Below are 23277 nucleotides of genomic sequence, written 5' to 3' on the forward strand. Positions count from 1 at the left end.
AAATCTCAGATTGTCAATTTTTGGCCTTCATTTGCATGCACATAGATATGTGCCCTATGTAAGAGCATACAGGCAGACACATTGTATATGTATACACATGCCAACAATAATAAACTGCCTAAGCTATTCCAGGTAGTCAGGTGTGGTAGCACATACCTACCATAAGCACTGTGTAGGCCACAGGAGGAAAATCCTGAGTTTTTAAAGGCCTGGGCCAAATAGTGAGATCTGATAATAAATAAGTGAATAGTGTTACCCTATCAAACAAGCATGAAAACTTGGGTGTGGTGGCACATGTCTGAAATGTTAGTTACTTAGGAGGCAATGGCAGGGGAATCATGAGTTTAAGGCCAACGTGGACAATATGAAGAGGCCCTGTCTAACAGAAATACATAATAGTATCTTAAGATAAATAGCAGTGAAGAGAAAACAAAGATGACATAGTAAATGAAGCCAAGGTAAATTTAGTACCTATTTGTGACCATTACTGAGGATTAGAAGCAAATTCAACTCTGGGTTACCTAGTGACTAGAGCAAAACTTGGTTTAAGGTTCAGATGGTCCATCATTCACTTTTTTGTTTTGGTTTGGCTTGGTTTTTCGAGACAGGGGTTCTCTGTATAGCTTTGGAGCCTGTCCTGGAACTAGCTCTGTAGACCAGGCTGGCCTCAAATTCACAGAGATCTGGCTGTCTCTGCCTCCTGAGTACTGGGACTAAAGGCATGTGCCACCAATGCCCAGCCATCATTTACTTTTTTGTTCACTCAATTGATAATTTATGCATATGTCTGAGTTACAAAACAGTATGCTATATATTTGAGTACTTAGGTTTTACAGTATGGGGGCTTAAACAAATGAACTCTTTGTAAGTTACCTGCAAAAGGATCATTCTTCTTCTTTTTTTAATTTCTATTTTATGTGCATTGGTGTTTTGCCATGGGTGTTGAGTGCCCTGGAGCTGGAGTTACAGACAGTTGTGAGTGCCATGTGGTGCTGGGAATTGAACCTGGGTCCTCTGGAAGAGCAGTTAGTGCTCTTAACTACTGAGCCATCTCTCCAGCCCCCTATCTTATCTCCTTTTTAAAATAAATGTTATTTAAATTAGAAACTCTCTTATGTTACATATCAATCCCAGTTCTCTCTTCCCATGCTCTCATGCCCCCAATCGACCGACCCTTCCCATTCCACCACAGTTCATTATTAACTCTTATATTTGCCTTACAAACTCAAAATGCTACATGATGGAGGCTTTTCTTGATCCTTCCACCAAGGAAAATGACATCTGAGTTACAAACACTGTGCAGAAACTGTATTATAACAAATCTTACTTATATACATGTTTCCCCAATAAAAGATGAACTCTTAAAACAAAAGAATTAGCACATAGTAAATCCTAAGTACTTCTGTGCCATTTACATTTTTTTGTATTTATTTACTTAATATGTGAATGTGCACACTATGATGCTTGTGTGAAGGTCAGAGGGCAACTTTTAGGAACTGATTTTCTCCTTACCCCATATGGTTCTTGAGATCAAATTCAGCTTGTCAGGTTTGGCAGCAGTGTCTTTACCTGCTGAGGCATCTTGCCAGTCTGTCTTGTTCTAATGAATAATTAATTCTGTATTTAGAGAGGCTCTGTAGAATCTGTTTACACTTTTTAAAAGGCCAAAAACCCACTTTTACTCATTTGCAAAAGTATTTGCTGTATAAACAATTAGTTGTGGCCCCCTCCCCTGTGTGTTTGGGGTTGAGAGAGAGATACGTATGTCCATGTGTGTGTATGGACACCATAAATATATCTATTAATCTATCACTCTTCCCTTTATTCTTTTAAGACAGGTTTCCTCATGGAACCTGGAACTAGACGGGTGGCCGGCAAGCCTTGGTCATCCTCTTGTCTCTGCACTTGCCCAGCTTTTTATTTGGTTTTTAGGGTCAGATTCAGGTCTACATGTTTGCATCTTTTCATCTTTTCAGCCCCTTGTTGTGGTTTTGATTTGCTAAAAAGCCATTTTTTAAAGTTATCTTAATGAACTAAGTACTGTGGTGGTTGGAATTTGACATTTTGCAGATGAGCATCTTTATAGGCAGACACAAAAGTCTGTGGTTGAGTTTTTGCATGAAAAAAATGTTTCTGTTAACTGTAAAAGTTCTTTCCATATTGAGATCCTTTTGGCAGATTCTTAGAAGTCAGAATTCTCCATATCATCTTCTAAATGAGAGCATTTTTCTGAAATGAAAGTTAAAATGCAGAAACCTAATGTGTAGTCTGAGTATATTTGACAAGACAATAGAAACAGATAGTTACTTTAAATCTGGGCTTCTTTAGTGATTCATAATGATGGAATCAAGGAAAAAAACTACTGGAACTGAGTTTTCCTCAGTTTAGTAAGAAAAAGGTTAATGTCTAAAATGAAATTGAAGCTACATGTGAAGACATACACCTGTAACCCTGCCACTTGGGAGGCAGAGGCAGGTACATGTGTAAGTTTAAGGCCAGCCTGATTTATAAAACTGAGTTCTAGGCTAGCCAAGACTACATAGTAAAACCCTGCCTAAAACAGTGATTAAAAAATCAAATAAATAAAACTGGGCCGTTAAATTCCAATAAAAGATTTCTTTTTATTCACTTTGTCCCTCCTCCCAACAAATGTTTTATTTATTTATCTATTTATATTTTATGTTTGAGTGTTCTGCATGTATGCCTGCATGCCAGAAGAGAGCATCAGATCCTATCAAGATGGTTTTTAGCACCTTGTGGGTGCTGGAAATTGAACTCAGGATCTCTGGAATCTCTCCAGACCTAACAAATACGATTTTATGCCAGGCTTTTTTTTTTTTTTCCTCAGAATTTAGTAGTAAATATAAAAAAACATACGGTTACTTGATCTCTGTATGTAAAGTGTTGCAGGGAGAAGAGAATCAGGATAATAGCTGCAGTGAGTTCTGAGAACTCTGGGCCCACAATGTCATGTAGCCAAGCTGAACCTGACCTTTCAGATCTTCTAAGACCAGAGTGAACACAACTGAGAAATGGGGACATGAATGTTAATTTTCTTTCTTTCTTTCTTTCTTTCTTTCTTTCTTTCTTTCTTTCTTTCTTTCTTTCTTTCTTTCTTTCTTTTTTCCAACACGGTTTCTCTGTGTAGCTTTGGAGCCTGTCCTGCCACTCTGTGTAAACCAAGCTGGCCTCGAACTACAGAGAGCTGCCTGCCTCTGCCTCCCAAGTGCTGGGATTAAAGGTGTGTGCCACCATTACCTGGCTGAATGTTAATATCTTTTGTGGTGATTTTCTTCAGGTTCTGTGCATTATAGATATACTCTTATTCTCTGAATGTCTGTTCTCTTTTGGTGTAATTTCACAGACGGTCTTAACTTTTCCTATCATCCATGTGGAATTCCTGTCATCCAGATTAAATGACATTCTTTTGAAACATTTCTCTCTTCCTCTCATTAAGTAGTATTCCTCTTATTAAGTAGGATTAGGTTTAGCTACATAAAACAGAAATCTGAAAAAAAAAAAAAAAAGGCTTAAAAATACTGGATTTGGAGCCAGCTAGATGATTAAAGGGTAAAGGTGCTTGTTGTCAAACTTGACAATTTGAGTTCAGTCCTAAGAGCCCACATGGTGGAGAGAACGAGGCAGACTCCCTCAAATTGTTCTCTGACCTCCACATACACATACATATACATACATGCACCTGCAGCCCCACACAAAATAAACAAATGAATGAGGAATTTAAAAATGCAAAAAACCCCGGGAAATAAATTAATTTTAAAAGTATAGGATTTGGGGCCAGTGAGGTGGTTCAGAGTCTACAAGGTGGAAAGAAAGCACTGAGTTAAGTGTTCCTCTGACTTCTGCATTCATGCTGTGACATGTGTCTCTCCCCTCCAGAAATAAAATGTAATTAAAAAAAAATTTAAGTATAGAATTTATTTTTTTCATGCATAAGAAGTACAGTAGTGTGAGGTTCAGGGCTGAAATGGTTGTTCCATGAAATCAAAGCTCCTTTTGCTATTCTTAGCTCACGGCATCTATTGTCAAGGTTACCTCAAGGAAAAGAAGGTTGCTGAACTCCAGTCATCATGGCCTCATTCTTGGCAGCAGGAAAGTGTCTGGGGAGAAGGCAGAAAAGACATGTCTTAAGCCATGGCTATTCAATTTATCAGCCTTCTCAGAAGGTCTACAGAGTATTTCCATTGCATTTCATCCAGCTGAACTGATCAGACACTGCCTGGTCCACCTAACTGGATTGTCTCACTGTATTATCCCCTTCCCCACAGGATTAAATTCAGGGCCTTATACATGTTAGACAAATACTGTCAGTGAGTTACATATTCATCCCCCTTTGCTTATTTAAATTTTTAAATTACATTTAATTTATTTTAGGAAGCACCATGCCATGGTATGAACTTGAAGGTCAGAGGACAACTGGTGGGAGTTGGTTCTCTCCCTCCACTACGTGAGTTCTAGGGATTGGACTCTGGGTGTCAGACTTAGTGTAGTTGCCTTTACCCACTGAGCTATCTTGCCAGCACCTTTTTGATCATTTTCATGGAGAAACATTGGCTATTTCAAAAGTTTTTACCTTCTTGTATTATGTTTAGCATCTTTGTTGTGGACTTCTGGGACTAAAACCCAGCTTTATCAGGAGAAAAGTGTTAGCACCTGTGTCCTGTCCTCTCTCACATTCTGCAGATGGGCTCACCAGTGCTTCTTGAGCCCATGATGAGCACCCAGTGGGGTCTTACTCCCTATGAAAGTTTCTGTCCAATATACATGACTCAGTTTCAGGCATTCTGTTATAGTAGCAAAAAACCAACAAAGATAAGTGTCATTAGGAAAAGTAAAACAGGAATTACTACCTGTGGAAAAGTTATTTTTAGATGTGGTTGAAGAAGGTATTTCTGATCAGGTAACATTTGAGTAGAGAGCTCAGTATAAAGAGGAAGCATTGCATTTGCATATCCTGAGGGTTTTCGGGAGGTGATGGCTTGAATTCTGGTGTACAAAGGCCAGATGGCCTGGAGTTCTGATGTCCATGGCAACAGAAAAAATTCTGTTCCAACTTTGTATTTGTTTTTCCTGGCCAGCCAGTTGGATAGTGCCTTCCCACACCAAGCTGATCTCCCCTGCCTGGTCCTAACACTAATTACTTGGGTTTGAGAAATGGCTCTAGTTGAGAGCACCTCTTCCTTTTACAGAGGACCCAGTTTTGGTTCCCAGAGCCCACATAGTAGCTTATGACCAGCTGCAACTCCAGTATCGTGGGATCTGATGTCATCTTCTGATGTCTATGGACTCCAAGTACGCATGTGGCACACATACATCCATATACATACATATATGCAGGCAAACACTCATCTTTAATCAAACAGATATTTTTGTTTGTTTTGTTTTTTTGAGACAGGGTTTTTCTGTATTGCTTTGGAGCCTGTCCTGGAACTAGCTCCGTAGACCAGGCTGGCCTCAAACTCACAGAGATCTGCCTGCCTTTGCCTCCCAAGTGCTGGGATTATAGGTGAGTGCCACCAATGTCTGGCTCCAACTAGAATGTAAACAAGAATTTTTGTTGTTGTTATTCACTGCTGTATTTCTGTCAAGCTTATATTGGAAAACTTGCATGAAGGAAGAAAGTCATGGGCTGGAGAGATGGCTCAGTGGTTAATCATACTAGCTGCTTTTTTAGAGGACTAGAGTTTAATTCCTAGTACCCAATTCAAGCAGCTCACAACGACTTGTAATGCCACCTCTAGGAATTCAATGCCCTCTTATAGCCTCTGAGAGAATTGTCATACACACACACACACACACACACACACACACACACACACACACACACACACAAAAATTAAAAAAAAAATAAAAGCAACTCTAAGGCAGTGATGCTTAAACTAGGTACCAGGTCTTTTTTGAGAACTTAAAGTTTTAATTTTCTAAGCTTCAAGTTAGAGCTAACAGCTCTTTTATACCATGTCAAAGATTTTGCATATCATGTCCAAGGCCTTTGAAAAGATTAATGTGCTTGTCTATCCTATGTTTAAGAAAAACTATCAATTGGGATGTTGAAGTAAAATGATTGTTTCAAGTTTGACACCAGTCTGGGTTACACTGTCTTTAAAAAAAAAAAAAAAAAAAAAAAACCATATATATATGGGGGGGCAAGATAGTAATAAGTATAGTCAGTTTTTAAAAAATATTCTTCTGTTTCTTCCAGACAGGGTCTCACTGTGTAGTTTAGGCTGATCTTGAACTCATAATTCTCTGGGTTCTTCCTGAGGACTGGAACTATAGGCTTGCCAGCATACCAAGATCTAGTGTCTAAGGCCCAGGTTGGCTTCAAATTTACTTTGCAATACAGATTGACCTTGAATTACCAATCCTGCCTCCTGAGTGCAGGAATGACATACATGGCCATCATACTTGTAGAACAAACTTTTTCTGGAGAGACATGACTTACACATCTAGTCACCCCAGTTGAGGAATTCACTACAGACCAAATTAGTGATTTGCATTTTCTGAATTGAAGTTGGTAAATTACTTAGAGAGAGTAGTATAAAGGAGGAGATGCTGACAGAAGTGGGAGAGTCAGAGACAGTTGTACACTAACAAGCCCACCTCCACACCTGTGGCAACTCAGGACTTCTTTGCACAACTTGCAGGAACTCTGAAAGATGCCTTTCTGCAGCCTCCCAAGTAGCTGAGATTATAGCCCTGCACCACCAGGCCTGGCTTTTATGTTGTTTTGAATGTAGGGCTATATTATATATGTAGCCCAGTCTAGTCTGGAACTTGAGATTCTTGCCTCAGTTTCTTGAGTTACTGGGATATGCCACCACACTGGCTAAGGGTTCCTCTTAAATCAAAATAATAATAATAATACAATAAAATTGTTTGCTTAAATCTACTTTATTCCCCCCTCCTTTGCTATTATAGCATATCTGGGAGAGTATTGCCAAACAAAGATTATGAAGGTGCATTCCCCCATCTTCCTCCTAGTGCTTCTAAGGGATTTATATTTTTAGCTCCTAAGTCTTTGATTTGGGTGCTATTCTGAATTCTATCCTCTGTTTTATGGTTTTGCATGGTTAATTTGCCCTTTCTGAGGCTCATTTTTCATCTGTAAAATGGAATCAGTTCATTTAACTAAATGTAGTTAATTCAAACTCTTGAAATCTTTTATTTGTAGTATATAAAATGACATAACGGAAAACACTTAGACATATAAGGAACCTTTCAAGTATGGTCTAATGCTACTTTTGTAAAATATATGCATAAATTTTTTTCTGAAAAAAATATACTATTCTGAATAAATGCCAACATTTAATAAATGAATAAAACTAAAACTCTCTTATCCTCTCAAGCTGTATTCAGGAGATTAATAGCCAACACAGGTATAAGATCTTTCCCTTCCTCCCTCTCAGTACAGGGGTGTGGGAGGGTATGTGAAACAAAAACTCAAATCCAAAGCCTGTGCATGCTATGAAAGACTCTGCCTTTTAGTACATCCCTAGTTGATACCTTGGGGCTGCAGAGATGGCTTAGCAATTCTGAGCACTTACTGCTCTTTCAGAGGACCTGGGTTTTGTTCCCACCACCCACATCTGGTAGCTCACAATTGTAGTTCCAGTTCCAGGGGATCCTATACTCTGACTTCTGTGAGCACCTACACTCACATGGTGCACATAAACTCATTCAGGCACACATACTACACACAATAAATAAACAAATTTTAAAAATATTTCTGCCAGTACATAATGTTATATTGGATAGGACTATTTTAGACTGTCCATCTGGAAAAAGATGAATATTCAAAAAAATGTACAGTTGGTCAACTTTTGTGATTTTTTTTTGTTTCTTAGTACTTTTACTCTCATCTTAAATAAGAACAACGCCAGTTAACTATTTAATAAAGAATTGTATATATAGATATCTAATGTATAAGAAAACTCTTACAACAACAAAAATAGATGTGTTATTGTCAGAAACTGAGTGTAAGGCAGGATATTGGCCAAAAAGATATAGTTGAAAGTGATAAGATATTTTTATATCTGAATTATAGAATTGTAGTTATTTGTATAATTGAATACATTTTTAGGCTCAGAACTATATTTCTAAAAAGAGTAAAGTTTACTATGTATAAATTCAACCTCAAAAAAAAATTCTACCTTAATAAAACAAAAAACTTTTTGCTGGACAGTGGTGGCACGTGCCTTTAATTTCAGTACTTGGAAGCCAGAGCCAGGTGGATTTTTGAGTTGGAGACCAGCCTGGTCTACAGAGTGAGTTCCAGGAAAGTCAGGGCTGTTACACAGAGAAATCCTGTCTCAAAAAATCAAACTAACAAACAACCTTATATGTAGTATTCTTTTCCATTTTGAGACTAGAGGAAACCAAGGCTTAGAATGGCTAGAACACTTGCCTGTGGTTGATATGTATGTAGAACCTGAATCTGCTTGACAATAGAACTTGTGATTTTAGCTGATAGTTTTTCAGTCTGTCCTTGGAAAAATGAGCAATATACAGATTCTGTTTCAAAGAATAATCCCTTGGAAGCTAGGAACTCTGATCTCAGCAGTTCCCCAGAAGTGGCTATAGTAGTCTTATTTTAATTTTTTGTTTGTTTACTTTTGAGACAATGTTACTGTGTACTCACAGCCAACCTTCTGCCATGGCTCTTTTCCTTTCTCTTCTCTTTTCTTCTCTTCTCTTCTTTTCTTTCATTCTTTCTTTTTTTTTTCAGTGTTGGGATTATAGCTTTGCATCACCGTACTTGGCTTATTACAAAAATTAGACCCTGGCAGATGTCTTCTCTGTCAGTTACTGGTTGGGAATGAATTGATGTTGTTATGTCCATGTCATGGGCTCCTATGTCTGTCTGTGGCTCTCATTTTGGAGCAGCAGGAGATCTGTTTCACAGCTGATGAGTTTTTTTGATTATGAAAGCATTTCACATTTTGTCCAATCAACAGCACAGGGTGTGTTCTCAGTAGGAGAATGTGCAGATGTTTGTAGGGCCAGTTGTGTTGCCCAGCACATGTTTTAGTCTGTTTCATGCTGCTGTAATAGTACCATAGATCAGATAATTTATAAAAAGAAGAAATTTGTGTGATCACGGGTCTGGAGTTGGGAACTTCAGTAAAAAGTGCAGGTGTCTGGCAAAGGCCTTTTTGCTGTGCCAGAAGAGCAGGAGAACAAACAAGAGGGTAAGAGAAAGAACACAAGAAACCACATCTATCCTTTATGATGAACCCTCTCCTAGTATAACAGTATTTATCAGTTCATGAGAACAGATCCCTCTTTATTATTGTTACAGTGGCCATTAAGTTTCATACACATGCTTTTTAGTGGATTCTACAGTCAAGCCACGGCAGCGTTTCAACAGTCTTAACACTGACTTGTTAGGCAGAGAACTAGTTAAGGAGAGGGTCTAATTAGGGAAAAGTGTTCAAGCAGTCATCTCTATTATCTGCACAGCAGCGCCATTGTCCCACATTGTTTATATCTGCATATCACTTTACAGTTAGCAGGTAAGTTTAACATCAAAATTAATTCTCAGCTCTGGTTGTGAAAATGCTTTTTTGCTCAGTTAAGCTGAAAATACACATACCTTCTCTTAACATACATCCTCAAGTTTTGTAGGTGAGTGTATTGACCCTGTTAATTCTGGCATTGTTTGCCAGGATTTTGCATTGGGTAGATTTATGAAAGTTCTAGATTATGAAATTTGCCAGTGGCATTTCCTGTTTGCCTATCTGATGGTACTCTCATCCTATCCTTGGGAACCAATCAATTCTCCACCTTTTATTCCAGAGTCCTGGACAGACTAAATTAGTCACAGAGCCACTGTCATCCAACCAGATGTTCACTGCCTGCCTTCAGCATTTAACTTGTTCCCTATCCTGGGGTGCAGCAGAAGTTAATGACCTAAAAAATTGCCCATCTATCACGTAAACATAGTTAGGAGAGAATTGCTTGATTTTTATGGAGTGTAAGTAATATATCTGGATATATTCAAACATGTGTCAGCTTATGTGTAAGATATGACTCTCTAAACAAGATGGTTAGACAAATTAGCTGGTTAATAGGGCTTAATGACAGTGTTTCCATTAATCAGAATGGAGAATGTCCTTCATTAAGGTAATTAACAGAGCTCTTATGCAGGTGATAGTTATTGCACACAGCTTTCCAAGTTTATTTCTTTCCCTTGAGTAAATTTGGCAAGAAGTCTTGGCTCTTGGCTGTCTTTTTTTTTTTTTTTTTGCATTAACATGTTCAATGGCATCAAATTTCCTCTTTGGGGACCATTAAGATGGCTCGGTAGGTAGAGATGCTGTGGCTAGGTCTAACAACCTGTGTTCTGTCCCTGGGACACACATAATGGAAGAAGAGAACCAGTTTCTGCAAGTTGTTCTCCGACCTTCACATGACACTGTAGCATGTGCATGAGTACACAAATAGGTGTAATAAAAATTCCTCCTTTTTTCCTTTCAAGCCGTTAGTAGCTTTTTATCTTTTGCTCTATGGACACAAGGGGTGAATAAGACATTTGTTGTTCTTTCTTCTAGCAGACTAAGTGATCACCACCAGACACCCAGGCTGCCTTGGTGAACTGTAAAAACATGTCATTTTCCAGCTTGTGAGTTAGCATCATTAGAAATAGAAAGAAGCTCAGAGGTCAACTAGTCTATTTAATATTAGGATATTGACATCCAAAGAGGAAAAGTGATTTGGCCAATGCTACACTACTGTCAGAATTCTCTATGGGATACTGGGACTAATATTAAACTGAGAGCCTGAAATGGCTGAATTGACATTAAATCACTTCTCTGCTATGTCATTCTTCATTCTGTAAAATGGGAAAAGTATTACATTCTGTTTAGTCCTTTTTTTTCTTATACCATGATGCTTCCCTTTGAGCATAATTGAAGGCTTTAGAGGAGAAGATGATCAGAGGGAATGAGCAATTAATAATCAATGCTGTTTTATTTGTCTTTGCTGTAGGATCCTCAGTCTTCCACAATGAATCCTGTTTACAGCCCCGTGCAACCTGGGGCTCCTTATGGCAACCCTAAGAACATGGCCTACACTGGTGAGTGATATAAGAATGGATTGTTGTTTTTCAATTATTCTTTGATAGCTTCTTATATTTATTTTGTGAATTTTGGTTATTTTTACTTCCACTATACTTTTTTCACTTCTTCCATGAATAGCTCTAATTTGCTGAGTGGTTTACAGTTTACTCCAGGGCTCCAAAAGCCATGGCAAACCTTGAGAAGCTGGGAAGATGTATTAGGGTCCCATAGTGATGGAAGTAGAGAAGAGAGGCAATGTCTCACTATGTAGCTTTTAGATCTTCCTGTCTTGGAACTCATTATGTAGACCAGCTTGGCCTGGAATTTACGGAGATCTACCAACCCAATTCCTGAGTGCTGGGATTAAAGGTGTGTGCCAACATGCCCAGCAGCAGAAGTAGCTTTCCTGGTTAAAGGTTATTGAATTATCAACAAAAGGGAAGTTAACACTTGCTGAGCACCTGTCATGGCCCTGTCCTGTGGTAGGTACCTTTAGTAACTTATTTCACTTTTATTTTTAAAATGAATTTTACATTTTGTGTGTGTGTGTGTGTGTGTGTGTGTGTGTGTGTGTGTGTGTTTTACACTCTGATATATGCATGGAAGTCAGAGGACAACCTTGTTGGTGCTCTCCTTCTACTATGTGGGAATCAAACTCAGGCCATCAGACTTTGAACAAGTGCCTTTAACTGCTGAGTCATCTCTCTGGGCCCCCATTTTATTTTAAAGTAAATCCCATACAATGTAGTTTATTATGACCATTTCACAGATGAGAAAAACATAGACATAGTGGACACCACAGAATCAAAATTAATTAATTGAACCCAAGTGGTTGATTCTGAAGACTGATCTTTTTAAAAACTCTTACATTCAAGTGATTTTTTTTTTTCTGCTTTTATGTATGTTGTTCTTTTGTTTGGAATGTTGTTATTCTCTGACTATCTAACCTTATTCCTCAAGAAATTTACCACGAAGTAATGAAGGAGTTGTGTAGCTCACAACTACAGTTCCTGCACTTGGGAGGCTTAGACAGGAGAATTTCCATGAGTTTGAGACTAGCACAGGCTACTGTAAGGCAGGGGAGCATTTAATATCTGGTATGAAGTTAAGTGCCTGATAATACTTTTATTTACAAGTAAAGGTAGGTAGGATGTTCAACAATAGAATTGAATGAAAAAAATGTATCTTAAGGTATCTAGCTTATATTTTGCACATCACAGCCTTCAAAACCATTGAATAGAAATCAAGATAAAGTAATGTTATAAATATACATACACATTGGTTACAAAGTATGTTAGGATTAGAGGCTATCATCACTAATAGAGTCAAACCTAACATGTGAGAGGTCCTGGGTTCAATCCCCCAACACAAAAAAAGAATGTATAGCCAATTCTTGACTGTAGGAAAGAAGTGATGAATAGGAAAAGTAGCTAAAAATTTGGTAGTGGGATTGGAGTTGGAGAATAGGAGAGTTTGGTCCCAGCATAGAGCCACTGATGGAATGGAAGCTGTGAACTCTGCCAATTCTCTTTAAATTTCTTCTTATGTGTTTTACTATAGATGCTATATAGACTAGAAGTAAAGGTATCTCTGAGACCCTATTGTCTGAAGTTGATTTTTTTTCTTTTCTTGACAGGGCCTATGTTCATAGCCCTGGATGTCAAGGCTGGCCTCAAACTCACAGAGGTCTGCCTGCCTCTGCTTCCAGAGTGCTCACCACACCCAGCAATTTTGCTTTTTGTTTGTTTGTTGTTGTTTTAAAGACAAGATCTCATTGTGTAGCAGTCTGGCTTTTCTGGAACTTTCTGTGATGACTAGGATGGTCTTGAACTCAAAGGGATTCCCTGCCTCCGACCAAAGGCATGGGCCCCGATGCCCAGCTTCTATTTGTCAGCTTATATTATGTCAGTGTTTTTAACTGCTGAGCCATCTCTCTATTTAGTTTTTTGTTGTGCTAAGGATTAAACCCAGAGCTTTGCACATACTAGACAAATACTCTACCCCCTGAGCTACACACTCAGCCTCAGCTGTTTATGTTTTTAATTTAAATACAGATTTCAATAATGTACGTTCAAATAACACTCTGAGTTGTATTAGGAGTTTGGTTTGATAGGATAATAGTAGTTATCTCTAACTTTAGTCTCACCTGTTGTGTTTATCTCAATAGCTCTCTCATTCTTATTAATGTTCATAGTAAAATATTTTGATTGAACTTTATTATATGTTTATTTTAAATATGTTATTATTTTCAGTAGCTAGGATAGACCCAGCTCAGGGAACTTTTGCTTTTTCCCTTTTGGTTCAGGGTGTTCCCAATAAAGTGAGGTGTCTTTTTGTTTGTTTTTGTGTTTTTTTTTTTTTGTTTTTTTTTTTTTTTTTTTTTTTTGTCCAGCGGCAACTAAGTTGTTTTAGCAGGCAGAACTCCTGGGCTACTCCATGGTGTCAGTTTCCTATTTGCTGCTAATTTCATTCTTAGGAATTGCTAAGCGTGAGGAGGTAGGAAGCAGTTACACTTGGTGATTTGCACTAAAAAGATCAGGCAGCATGTTATTTTGGAAAAGGGAACAAACTTTGTCTCTGCTGGGCTCATGGTAGAGTTTGGCAGTGTATTTTAATTGAATGAACAGCCAAATTCAAAATTTAGCTCTGTCAGTGAATACCTGGATGACATTAGATAATTGATTTAACTTCCCCAAACTGATTTTTTTTTTGTAAACTAAGATAACATAGATATTTAATAGGATGACTGTGAGAATTAGATAATTTATATGTTATAGGGAGAGGAAATTTTTTTTTTTTTGTCTACTAATCAGTGAATAATACTATTATCCTGGAATTTTAATTTCTCTGCTATCATTTCTAGCACCCTGTAGGTAGCTTAAATATTCACTTTTACTCAAACTAAGCTTTCAAATTCATAGACTTTTCTTTTTAAACTCATTTTCCTGTTGTGTTACTGTAAACAAATGAATGTTTTATTCATTTATTTTATTTAGACTGGCCAGACTTAAGTTTCCAGCTTCTTTGTTTTTACCTTAGTGTAGTGAGACAGGGTGTCATGTGCTTGCAGCTTCCTTTAACTGACTATGTAGTCAGGGATGACTTTGAACTCTGAATTCAACTTTTATCTCCCAAGTACTGGAATTACAGATATCTACCACCGAGCCAGAGTAGACCCTAGCTCTATGCAGGTAAATTCAGGCTTCAACCCTCTTGGGGCCTATACATACATATCCTTATCTCCTAACGTTAGTGTCTATAAAAAGCAATTTCTTTGATGGTCAGAACCCACACACTTTACCAAAGCAGCCTGATAACAGCTCATTATTTAAACTTCTGTTTGGTTCCCCACCACCACTCTTTGTCTTTTGATTCATTTTCTTTCTTAAATATCTGCTTTGCCTAAGAATAAGATGCTTGTTATATTTTATTCACTGCTGTAGATTTTGTACAGGAAACAGATTTTCAAGTTATCTTTTCTTATATATGACTGGAAGTGGAGGATTGAAGTAAGATGAGTTGCTAAACAGACTACATTAAATATTTATTACTGGTGATAGTAATGATTATGTCAAAAGTTTTGATTGCCATTTAGCAAATGCATGCTAGGTAACACAGATATTTATAACTAATGATTTTAAATTTCATAATACTTTCTTTTGCAGATAAAGAAATTGTGACAGTTTAATTTAGGCCATGTGATTTGAAGTAATTTATAGCTTCTGTAAAAGATACATAAAGATTTGAACTCAGTTTTTTACGAGTTTATAGTATGTGTTTATTTTTGTTATAAGCAAGCAGTCTGTCGTAAAGATGTGCTACTTTCACAGTGATAAGTGTCTTAGGTTTCTACTGCTCTGATAAAACATCATTACCAAGAGCAACTTGGAAATGAAAGTGTTTATTTCAGCTTATAACTCTCAGGTCACACAATCTGTGTCTTTGTTGAAGTTCACTAAACTTACAGTATGTTTTTTTTAATTTGTTGGCCCAGGCTGCCTAAGACAGTAAATGCAGCAAACACTTGAATGCCTTTCTCCTGGGTTTACCTTAGCAGTGGGGTCTTGATAGAATCCCACCCACCCACCCAGAAGTTTTAGAAAAGGATTTTGGAATGTAGCTAAGATTTATATATCCTGAGCTTTAAAAAAAAAAAAAAAAGATTTTTACTTTTATGTGCATGAATGTTTTGCCTGCTTGTATGCACTACATGTGTGCCTGGTGCCCTTGAAGTCTCTTTTCTGGCATTAGATACTCTAGAACTGGGATTATGGAAGGTTGCCATATGGGTGCTGGGAACTGATCTTCTTTGAGAGCAGTAAGTGCTCTTAACCATTGAGCCACCTACCCAGCTCTCCCCCCTCTAGTTTTTTCTTGAGACAGGATTTTTCTGTGTAGCCGGAGTTGGCCTGGAACTCACTGTGTAGACCAGGCTGGACTTGAACTCACAGAGATCTGCCTACCTCTGCCTCCTGAGTTCTGGGTTAAGGACATGCACCACTGCCGGGCTTTTCTCCTCTTAAAATAATCTGATGGTATAAGCATCTAAGTATCACCCAGAGGTCTGATGGGTGTTCTGGACGAAGGAAGATATCTAGGTGTCAACAGAAAATGAAAATATAGAGAAATAGATGAAGCTCCAAGCAATGGATTTGTTTTTCTTTTTCAAAAGATTTGTTTTTATTTATGTTTATTTATGTTTCTCTGTATGTATGCTACATGTGTGCGAGTGCTAGAGGAGATTTGAGGGCATTATATCCCCTAGGACTGGAGTTAAAAAGCACTTAACATGGCTACTGGGAACCAAACTCCAGTCCTCTTAACTGATCTATTAACATCTCTCCAGCCTTATTTTTACTTAGTTTGTGTGTGTTGAGGGAATGCACATGTACACACACACACACACACACACACACACACACACTCACACACACACTTTGTATGTGCTGGTGCATATGAATGGAGGTCAATGGATAATGTCAGGTGTTACAGGTTCTTGGGTTCCACCTTATTTGTTGCATACTGCTGCACTGTGTATGTTTGACAAGATTGTTAATCCAGGGATTCCATGTCTTACTGTATCCTGTTTTACTAGGATGTTCTAGGATACTACTGTGCCAAGCTTTTGCATAGTATTTTAGTTATTTACTTATTGCTGTAACAAAACACCATGACCAAGGCAACTTATAAAATAATTGTTTAATTTGGGGCTTAATGTTTCAGAGGCTTAGAGTTCATGACCATCGTGGTGGCAAGCATGGCAGCAGGCAGGCATGGTGCTGGAGCAGTGTCCGAGAGCTCACATCTTGAGACATGATCATGAAGTAGAGAGAGCTGAGAATGACTTGGGTTTTTGAAACCTCAAAGCTTACCCCCAGTGACACTCCTTCTAATCCTTCCCAAGCAGTTCTACCAACTAAGGACCAAGTATTCAAGTACATGAGCCTTTGGGGCATTCTCATTTAAACCACCATATATATAGGTAATGGGGAGTCAGACTGAGGTCTTTACACTTGCATGGCATTTTTTTAACCCGCTGAACCATCTCCCTAGGGCCAAAGAATTTTTACTCAGGCTAGTATGTATATGACTTTCTTTTCAGGATATGTATGCTATAGTGGACCATGTGCACATTCAGAGAGGTTGTGATATAAGAGAAATTTTTAAGAAAAAAAAAAAAAGGATCTTCACATAAACTGTTTGAAACAAAGATCATTGGTTATAAGGGCTTGTTATAGAGGCTGATATGAGCTCATTGGTGAGATGGGTGTTGCTAGGTAAGTCCTTGTACAGCTGGCTTATTTGTAATAAGCAGTCTTGAACTTTGTGCAGTAAATCCTGTAATAGGTATATATACAGGAATTTCTTAAGATATACCCTACTACAGCTTTAATTCTGTACAGACTCCTTCTTCATGGCCTCCTGGCTCCATTTTGTGAGGTTTAATGTTAAGTGACTCTATTTTGACACTTGTAACTTCTAGAATCTAAGTTCTACCACTGATAGGCTGTGGCACATTGGTAGAGTTGTTTCAGCCTTTCCGAATATTAGTTTTCTCAGCTGTAAAATGAGATAATGACCTAAATCAATAGTTGGCTCATGGGTCTATAAAGGCCCCTAGTATAGTCCCTAGCTAAATTGTTGTGAAGCATAGCAATGAATATGCTTTAGAATGTAGAGATAGTGACTTAGAACTGTGTGATGGCTGGAGGCATAGCTCAATGGGTAAAGAAGGCTTTCCTGGAATCCACATGGTTCTTTGTTTGATCTCCAGTGCTGCAAAAAATAAAAACAAACCAGACCCACTATGTGATGACATCTGATAAGTTATTATACTTTTGTGTCTCAACATATGTTCTACAAGAAAAGCCTAATAAAAGGTTTGGAATGCTTTCTTCACAAGAAGGCAAAGAGTGGTAAATTTGACTGTGCCAGCCATCAACTTGCTGTGTGGGTCCCAAACCCATTTATAAAATAATTATGAGATTTAAGAACACATGAAGTCTTTAAACTAACTTATTTATATGAATGAAAAGATGGAAAATTCAGTGATCTGTAAAAGTGATTGGTGTTACTGCTGGATCTGATACCTAACTCCCCACTCTAGCCTGTGTATTCATTGTCTCTCTACCACAAGGAAATAACAAAGGCTTCATCTTCCTTTCCTCATATTCTGTCCTGGGTATTTTCTACTCCTCTAATGCCTGGAACCAGTTACAGTGCTCTGTGAATTTTCTGGTTTCAGACTATAGCAAGCAATATGCTTAATTGCTACAAATACTTAACCTTAGTGTAGTAGCACATATCTATATTTCAGCACTCTGGAGGTAGGGGCAGCAGAATTGGGGGTTCAAGGCCAGTTCCAGCTATAAGTCCATGTCCCCCAAAAACAAAACTGAAAAAAAAAAAAAACCACAGTCCCCCCCCAAAAAAGGGAGAAAAAAATCAAACCCACAGTCTGACACTCATAACTTCCTGTTCCTCCTTTTCCTTTTCTTTTTCACTAACAGGTTAGCCAGGTCTACAGAGCAACCCTGTCTTAAGCAAAAAAGATGTATCACTCTATCAGTTGGAAGACCTTGAAATTAACGAAACTGACAGCATACAGATACAGTGAATGATCTGATTATCAGTGTGACCAAGAATAGCCTTGCCTGTGACCCTTCTCTCTCTCTCTCTCTCTCTCTCTCTCTCTCTCTCTCTCTCTCTCTCTCTTCTTCTCCCTCTCTTTCTCTCTCCCCCTCCATCACCCTGTGGAGCTTTTAAGATCATCTGACAGCTGTACTTTCTTTGTGTGTGTGGGGGGGAGGAGTATGTGTCAGTATTGATTGTCCTCCTCAATGGTGCTTTACTGTATTGTTTTGAGACAGGCTTTTTAATTGAATATGGATCTCACTGATTTTCAACTGGATTGGCTGGTAAGGCAATCCCAGGAATCCTCTTGTCTCCACCTTTCCAGAGCTGAGAACAGCATATAGCCACACCTGTATTTCTATGTGGGTTCCAAACTCAGGTCCTTATGCTTGCATAGCAAACACTTTACTGAATGAGCCATTTCCCCAGTCTGGTGCTTTGTTCTTTGCACAGAACTTCCCCCAAGGTTTTCTCATTTAATTTTTAAAACAGCTTCAAAAAGATAGCTTATATTTTCCAAGTGAAACAACTGGGGATCAACATCAAGGTCATACTGTATAGCAGCAGAACCTAAACTAACCACAGATGTTTTTGTATTCCAAAGTAAATGCTTTAACTGCTCTGGAGTATGTGGCTGTGTCTTGGACACTACAGTGATTAGCATCTCAGATGAGCCAAGAAATCAAATTCAAATCCCTGAAATTGCTAGCACTCTTTTGATGTTGAAGCTGATTTCCTCTGTTCAGAAAAGACCCCTCAGGTCACTTAACTTTGTCAACTTCACTGAAGAACCTTATGGGATGAACTGTTCTTACTGTAGCAATGGCTACTCTCCTTATTGTTAAACCTAATTGGCTGTTTTTAGAACCCATCTTAATTTGATCTTCTGTATCATTTGACCTCTTCCTCACCTTTTTAACTCCACTTTTCTTCCTTTGTTTTTTTTGGGGGGATGGGGGATAGGATAGTTTCATTTCAGGCTAGCTTCAAACTCTCTGTATCAAGGGATGATCTTTAACTTCTTTCTGAGCCTCCTGCCTCCCAGGTACTGGGATTACAGGCAAAAGTCACCATGTCTGGGTTATATAGTGTTAAAACAAGGGCAAACACTCTACCAATTGAGCTACGTCCTTACCCCCTTTCCCCACTACTACTACTACTACTACTTTTTCTTCTTTCTAAATTAGTTTATTCTAGCTGTATTTCAAATTTCTCCATGTCTCATTCATAGCTCAGACTTAATGTTTAAAATTGAGTATATTGTCTTATTTTTCCTTTATAACCTGCCTTTTTCTTCTAGCAGTCTGGGGTTTGTACCTCCTGTTCTCTCAAATCAGAAAATACTGACATTGATCGATTTTTTTTTTTTTTTCTCGTGAATTTTTTGCTAAGATATAAAAATCATGAGTAGGCAAGGAAAACCAGGAGCAGGATGCAGGCAGAAGCATCTAGCACCCTCTAGTGTTATAGTCTTCATGCAGACCTTAACTCATATAGTCCTGAAGAATGAGAAGAACCCTTACTGCGTGGATTCTGAGACCGTTAGCCCCTGAGGATTTGATAGCACTCTGTAAGTCTTCTGGTTACCAGAGCCTTCAATTTCTCCTTTTATTCTTTTTTTCTTTTTTCTTCTTTCTTCCTTTTCTTTTCTTTTAATTAAGGCTGTATCTCACTGTGTAGCTCTGGCTACCGTGGAACTCTATGTAGACTTAATTGGCCCCATCTGCCTGTCTTTGCCTTCTGAGAGCTGGGATTTGACGGCAGGTACCACCATGCTTGGCCTTTTAGTCTGTCTTTCTGCTCTCTCATTCATGCCCCCCCATCTCTTCCTTTCTCTCCCCTTCTTGTGTGTACATACACCCACACACAATAGCAGGGAATAAGGGTTGGAATGATGGCTCAGCAGTAAGAGCACTATCTTTACTTACAAAGGACCGGGTTCAATTTCCAGCAACCCATATGGCTGCTATAATATAATAACCCATAATAACCACTAATTCCCATTCCTAGGGATCCTATAACTTTTTCAAACCTCTAGATGTACTAGGCACATAGGGAGTATACATACATACAGGCAGGCATGCAGGCAAAATTTCATACACATAAACAAAAATCTTAAAAAAATAAAATGCTGATGTCATCACTAGTTTATATTATTCATTGCTGTGATAAGTTGTTACAGTAGTAACTACCATTTGTAACTATCATTAGGGTGGCAAGGCACTTTATAAACATAGTTTCCATTTGCAATTATGATACTTAGTTTTAACCAAGTAACATTTCCAGGGTCTAGCAGCTTATAAAAGTCACCTTAAACACAATATAAAGAAACCTGGAGAGATGGCTCAGTGGTTAGGAGCACTTACTGCTCTTCCAGAGGTCCTAAGTCATTCCTAGCAACCACATGGGTGGCTCACAACCACCTTGAATCTGGTGCCTCTGCTTGAATGCAGGCAGAAGAGTATATACATAATAAATAAATAAAATCCTAAAAAGAAAGAAAAGAAACCTGGAGAGGATACAATAAACACTAGGGAAACCAAGAATGTTAAACACACAGGGTTGTCTCTTCAAAAGAAGAGATGGATACCTGTTTTCTGCCCAGGAAGCTGGGAGTGGATGTATTGGATGTAGTTAATAGCCTGGTTACCTGTGCTATGTAGAGTCAGGCATGTGCTATGTAGAGTCAGGCAACATCTGAATCCCCCAGACTGTTTGTCCCAGATTGTCCTTAGACCTTTATCTTTAGCATTGTTTCTCAGTCACATGTACTCCGTAGCTTGGTGACCCCAGATCCTTCTCTATGCCCTTAAGCTATACAACCTCTTCTCTTTATATATATATTTTAATATATACAGTGTTCTGTCTGTATGTATGCCTGCACGCCAGAAGAGGGCACCAAATCTCATTATAGATGGTTGTGAGCCACTATGTGGTTGCTTGGAATTGAACTCAGGGCCTCTGGAAGAGCCATTTCTCCAGCCCTAGAACTTATTTTTATGGAAGAAGTCACATGTACTTTGCAAAAAGTACATGATGTAGTCATGCCTTGAGCTTTATTGTTGTGGTAATTGTTACCAGGAAACTTCTTTTCAAAAGTTGTACTGTACTTAAATATGGCTAAAATAAACTTTGTGCTATCATACTCTAGAAGTTTGAATTAACACCAGCTACTGAGTTGTGTTAAACAAGATTTCCTTCTTGCCTCAGGTAAATCACCTGTGTACCAACCCTGGTGTTTACAGAGACCCCCACAGAAACCTTTTACTCTTTGAGAAACAGTTTTGCTATGTAGAATAAATGCTAAAATTATAGCATTAAGTATACTTTTTAAAAATCATCATGGGAAAACATACATAGTGCAAAATTTCCTGTTTTACTCATTTTTAAGAGAAGGAGGGAGAGAGAAAGAGAGAGTCTGTGCATGCTTACATGTGTATGTGCAGAGGCTAGAGGTCATCCTTAGGTTTCATATTTCAGGAGCTATCAACCTTGCTTTCTGAGATAGTATTTCACTTGCTAGGACCTTGCCAAGTAGGCCACATAGGCCGGCCACCAATCCCCAAGAATATATCTGCTTGTCTCCACTTCCCTAGCACTGGGATTACAAACTTACATCATCAAACCCAGTTTTTTTGTTCTGTTTTGTTTTGCGTAGGTTTTAGGGACCAAACTCAAGCACTTTATTAACTGAGCTGTTTCCTGAGTCCATCTTAGCTATTTTCAAGTGATATTAAGTACATTCACAGTTGTGTGACCCCCTTTATTACTTCCAGAAGTTTTTTCATCATCCTAAACATATATATCTCTCTTAGAAAATATTTCCCTACACCTAGTTCCTGGTAACCCTAGTCTGCTTTCCATTTCTGTTGAATTTGTCAATTTTAGTTCATTCACATTTGTTCAATCATTATTGTTTGTCCATTTGTCTGTCTTTTTAGATGTCCTGAAATCTGATTTAGCCAGTAGAAGTCCTCTTGGGTGGTCTCCTGATGGTGAAAACATGCAATTAAAATACATAATTCTTACATATAGAGAATAAAGTCCTTATTGGCATATGTATATGTGCTAGCTGATTTTATGTCAAGTTGACATGAGCTAGAATTCTTTTATAAGAGGGAATCTGTATTAAGAATATGCCCCTGTCAGACTGGCCTGTGGGCAAGCTTGTGATGTGTTTTCTTGATCAATGACTAATACAGGATGGCCACCCCTGGCCTAGTGCTCCTGGGTGCTATATGAAAGCAGGCTGATAGGAAACACGGAGAACCCTAAGAAAGACATACATGGTCCCCCTGAGAAAGGAAAAGGGACAAGATCTCCCAAGCAAATTGGGAGCATGGAGGGGTAGGGGAGAGAGAGTTAGGAGAAAGAGAAGAGGAAAAGAGGAGAGGAGGACATGAGGGAGCAGGAAGATTGAGTCAGGGGAAGAAGAGAGGAGAGCAAGATAAGAGATACCATAATAGAGGGAGCCATTATAGGTTTAAAAGAAATCTGGCACCAGGGAAATGTCCAGAGATCTACAAGGATGACCCCAACTAACAATCTAAGCAATAGTAGAAAGGCTACCTTAAATGCCTTCCCCAATAATGAGATTGATGGCTACCTTATATGCCATCCTAGAGCCTTCATCCAGTAGCTGATGGAAGCAGAAACAGACACCCACAGCTAAGCACTGAGCCCAACTCCTGGAATCCAGTTGCAGAGAGGGAGGAGTGATGAGCAAAGGGGTCAAGACCAGGCTGGAGATACACACAGAAACAGCTGACCTGAACAAGGGGGAGCTAATGGTCTCCAGTCTGATAGCTGGGAAACCAGCATAGGACTGACCCAGACCCACTGAGCATGGGTCTCAGTTAGGAGGACTGGGCAATCTATGGGGCCTCTGGTAGTGGATCAGTATATGTTCCTAGTATACAAATGGACTTTGGGAGCCCATTCCACATAGAGGGATACTCTCTCAGCCTAGACACATGGGGGAGGGCCTGGGCCCTGCTCCAAATGATATGACAGACTTTGAAGATTCCCCCATGGAAGGCCTCACCCTCTCTGGGGAGCAGAAAGG

At 38.7% G+C, this 23277-nt stretch overlaps 1 protein-coding gene across 2 annotated transcripts in view; it reads left to right on the plus strand.

The window, feature by feature from the left end:
- Nucleotides 1-23277, plus strand: part of Fam168a (family with sequence similarity 168 member A) — a 115543-nt gene that overhangs the window by 55207 nt on the left and 37059 nt on the right. For both annotated transcript variants that reach the window (XM_051192361.1, XM_051192362.1), the window contains exon 2: nt 11008-11095. In XM_051192361.1, the coding sequence (XP_051048318.1) occupies nt 11026-11095 (70 nt within the window). In that variant the 5' untranslated portion in view covers nt 11008-11025. The remainder of the gene's footprint in view (nt 1-11007; nt 11096-23277) is intronic.

Source organism: Phodopus roborovskii, unplaced genomic scaffold, assembly GCF_943737965.1.
Source record: "Phodopus roborovskii unplaced genomic scaffold, PHOROB, whole genome shotgun sequence".
NCBI lineage: Eukaryota > Metazoa > Chordata > Mammalia > Rodentia > Cricetidae > Phodopus > Phodopus roborovskii.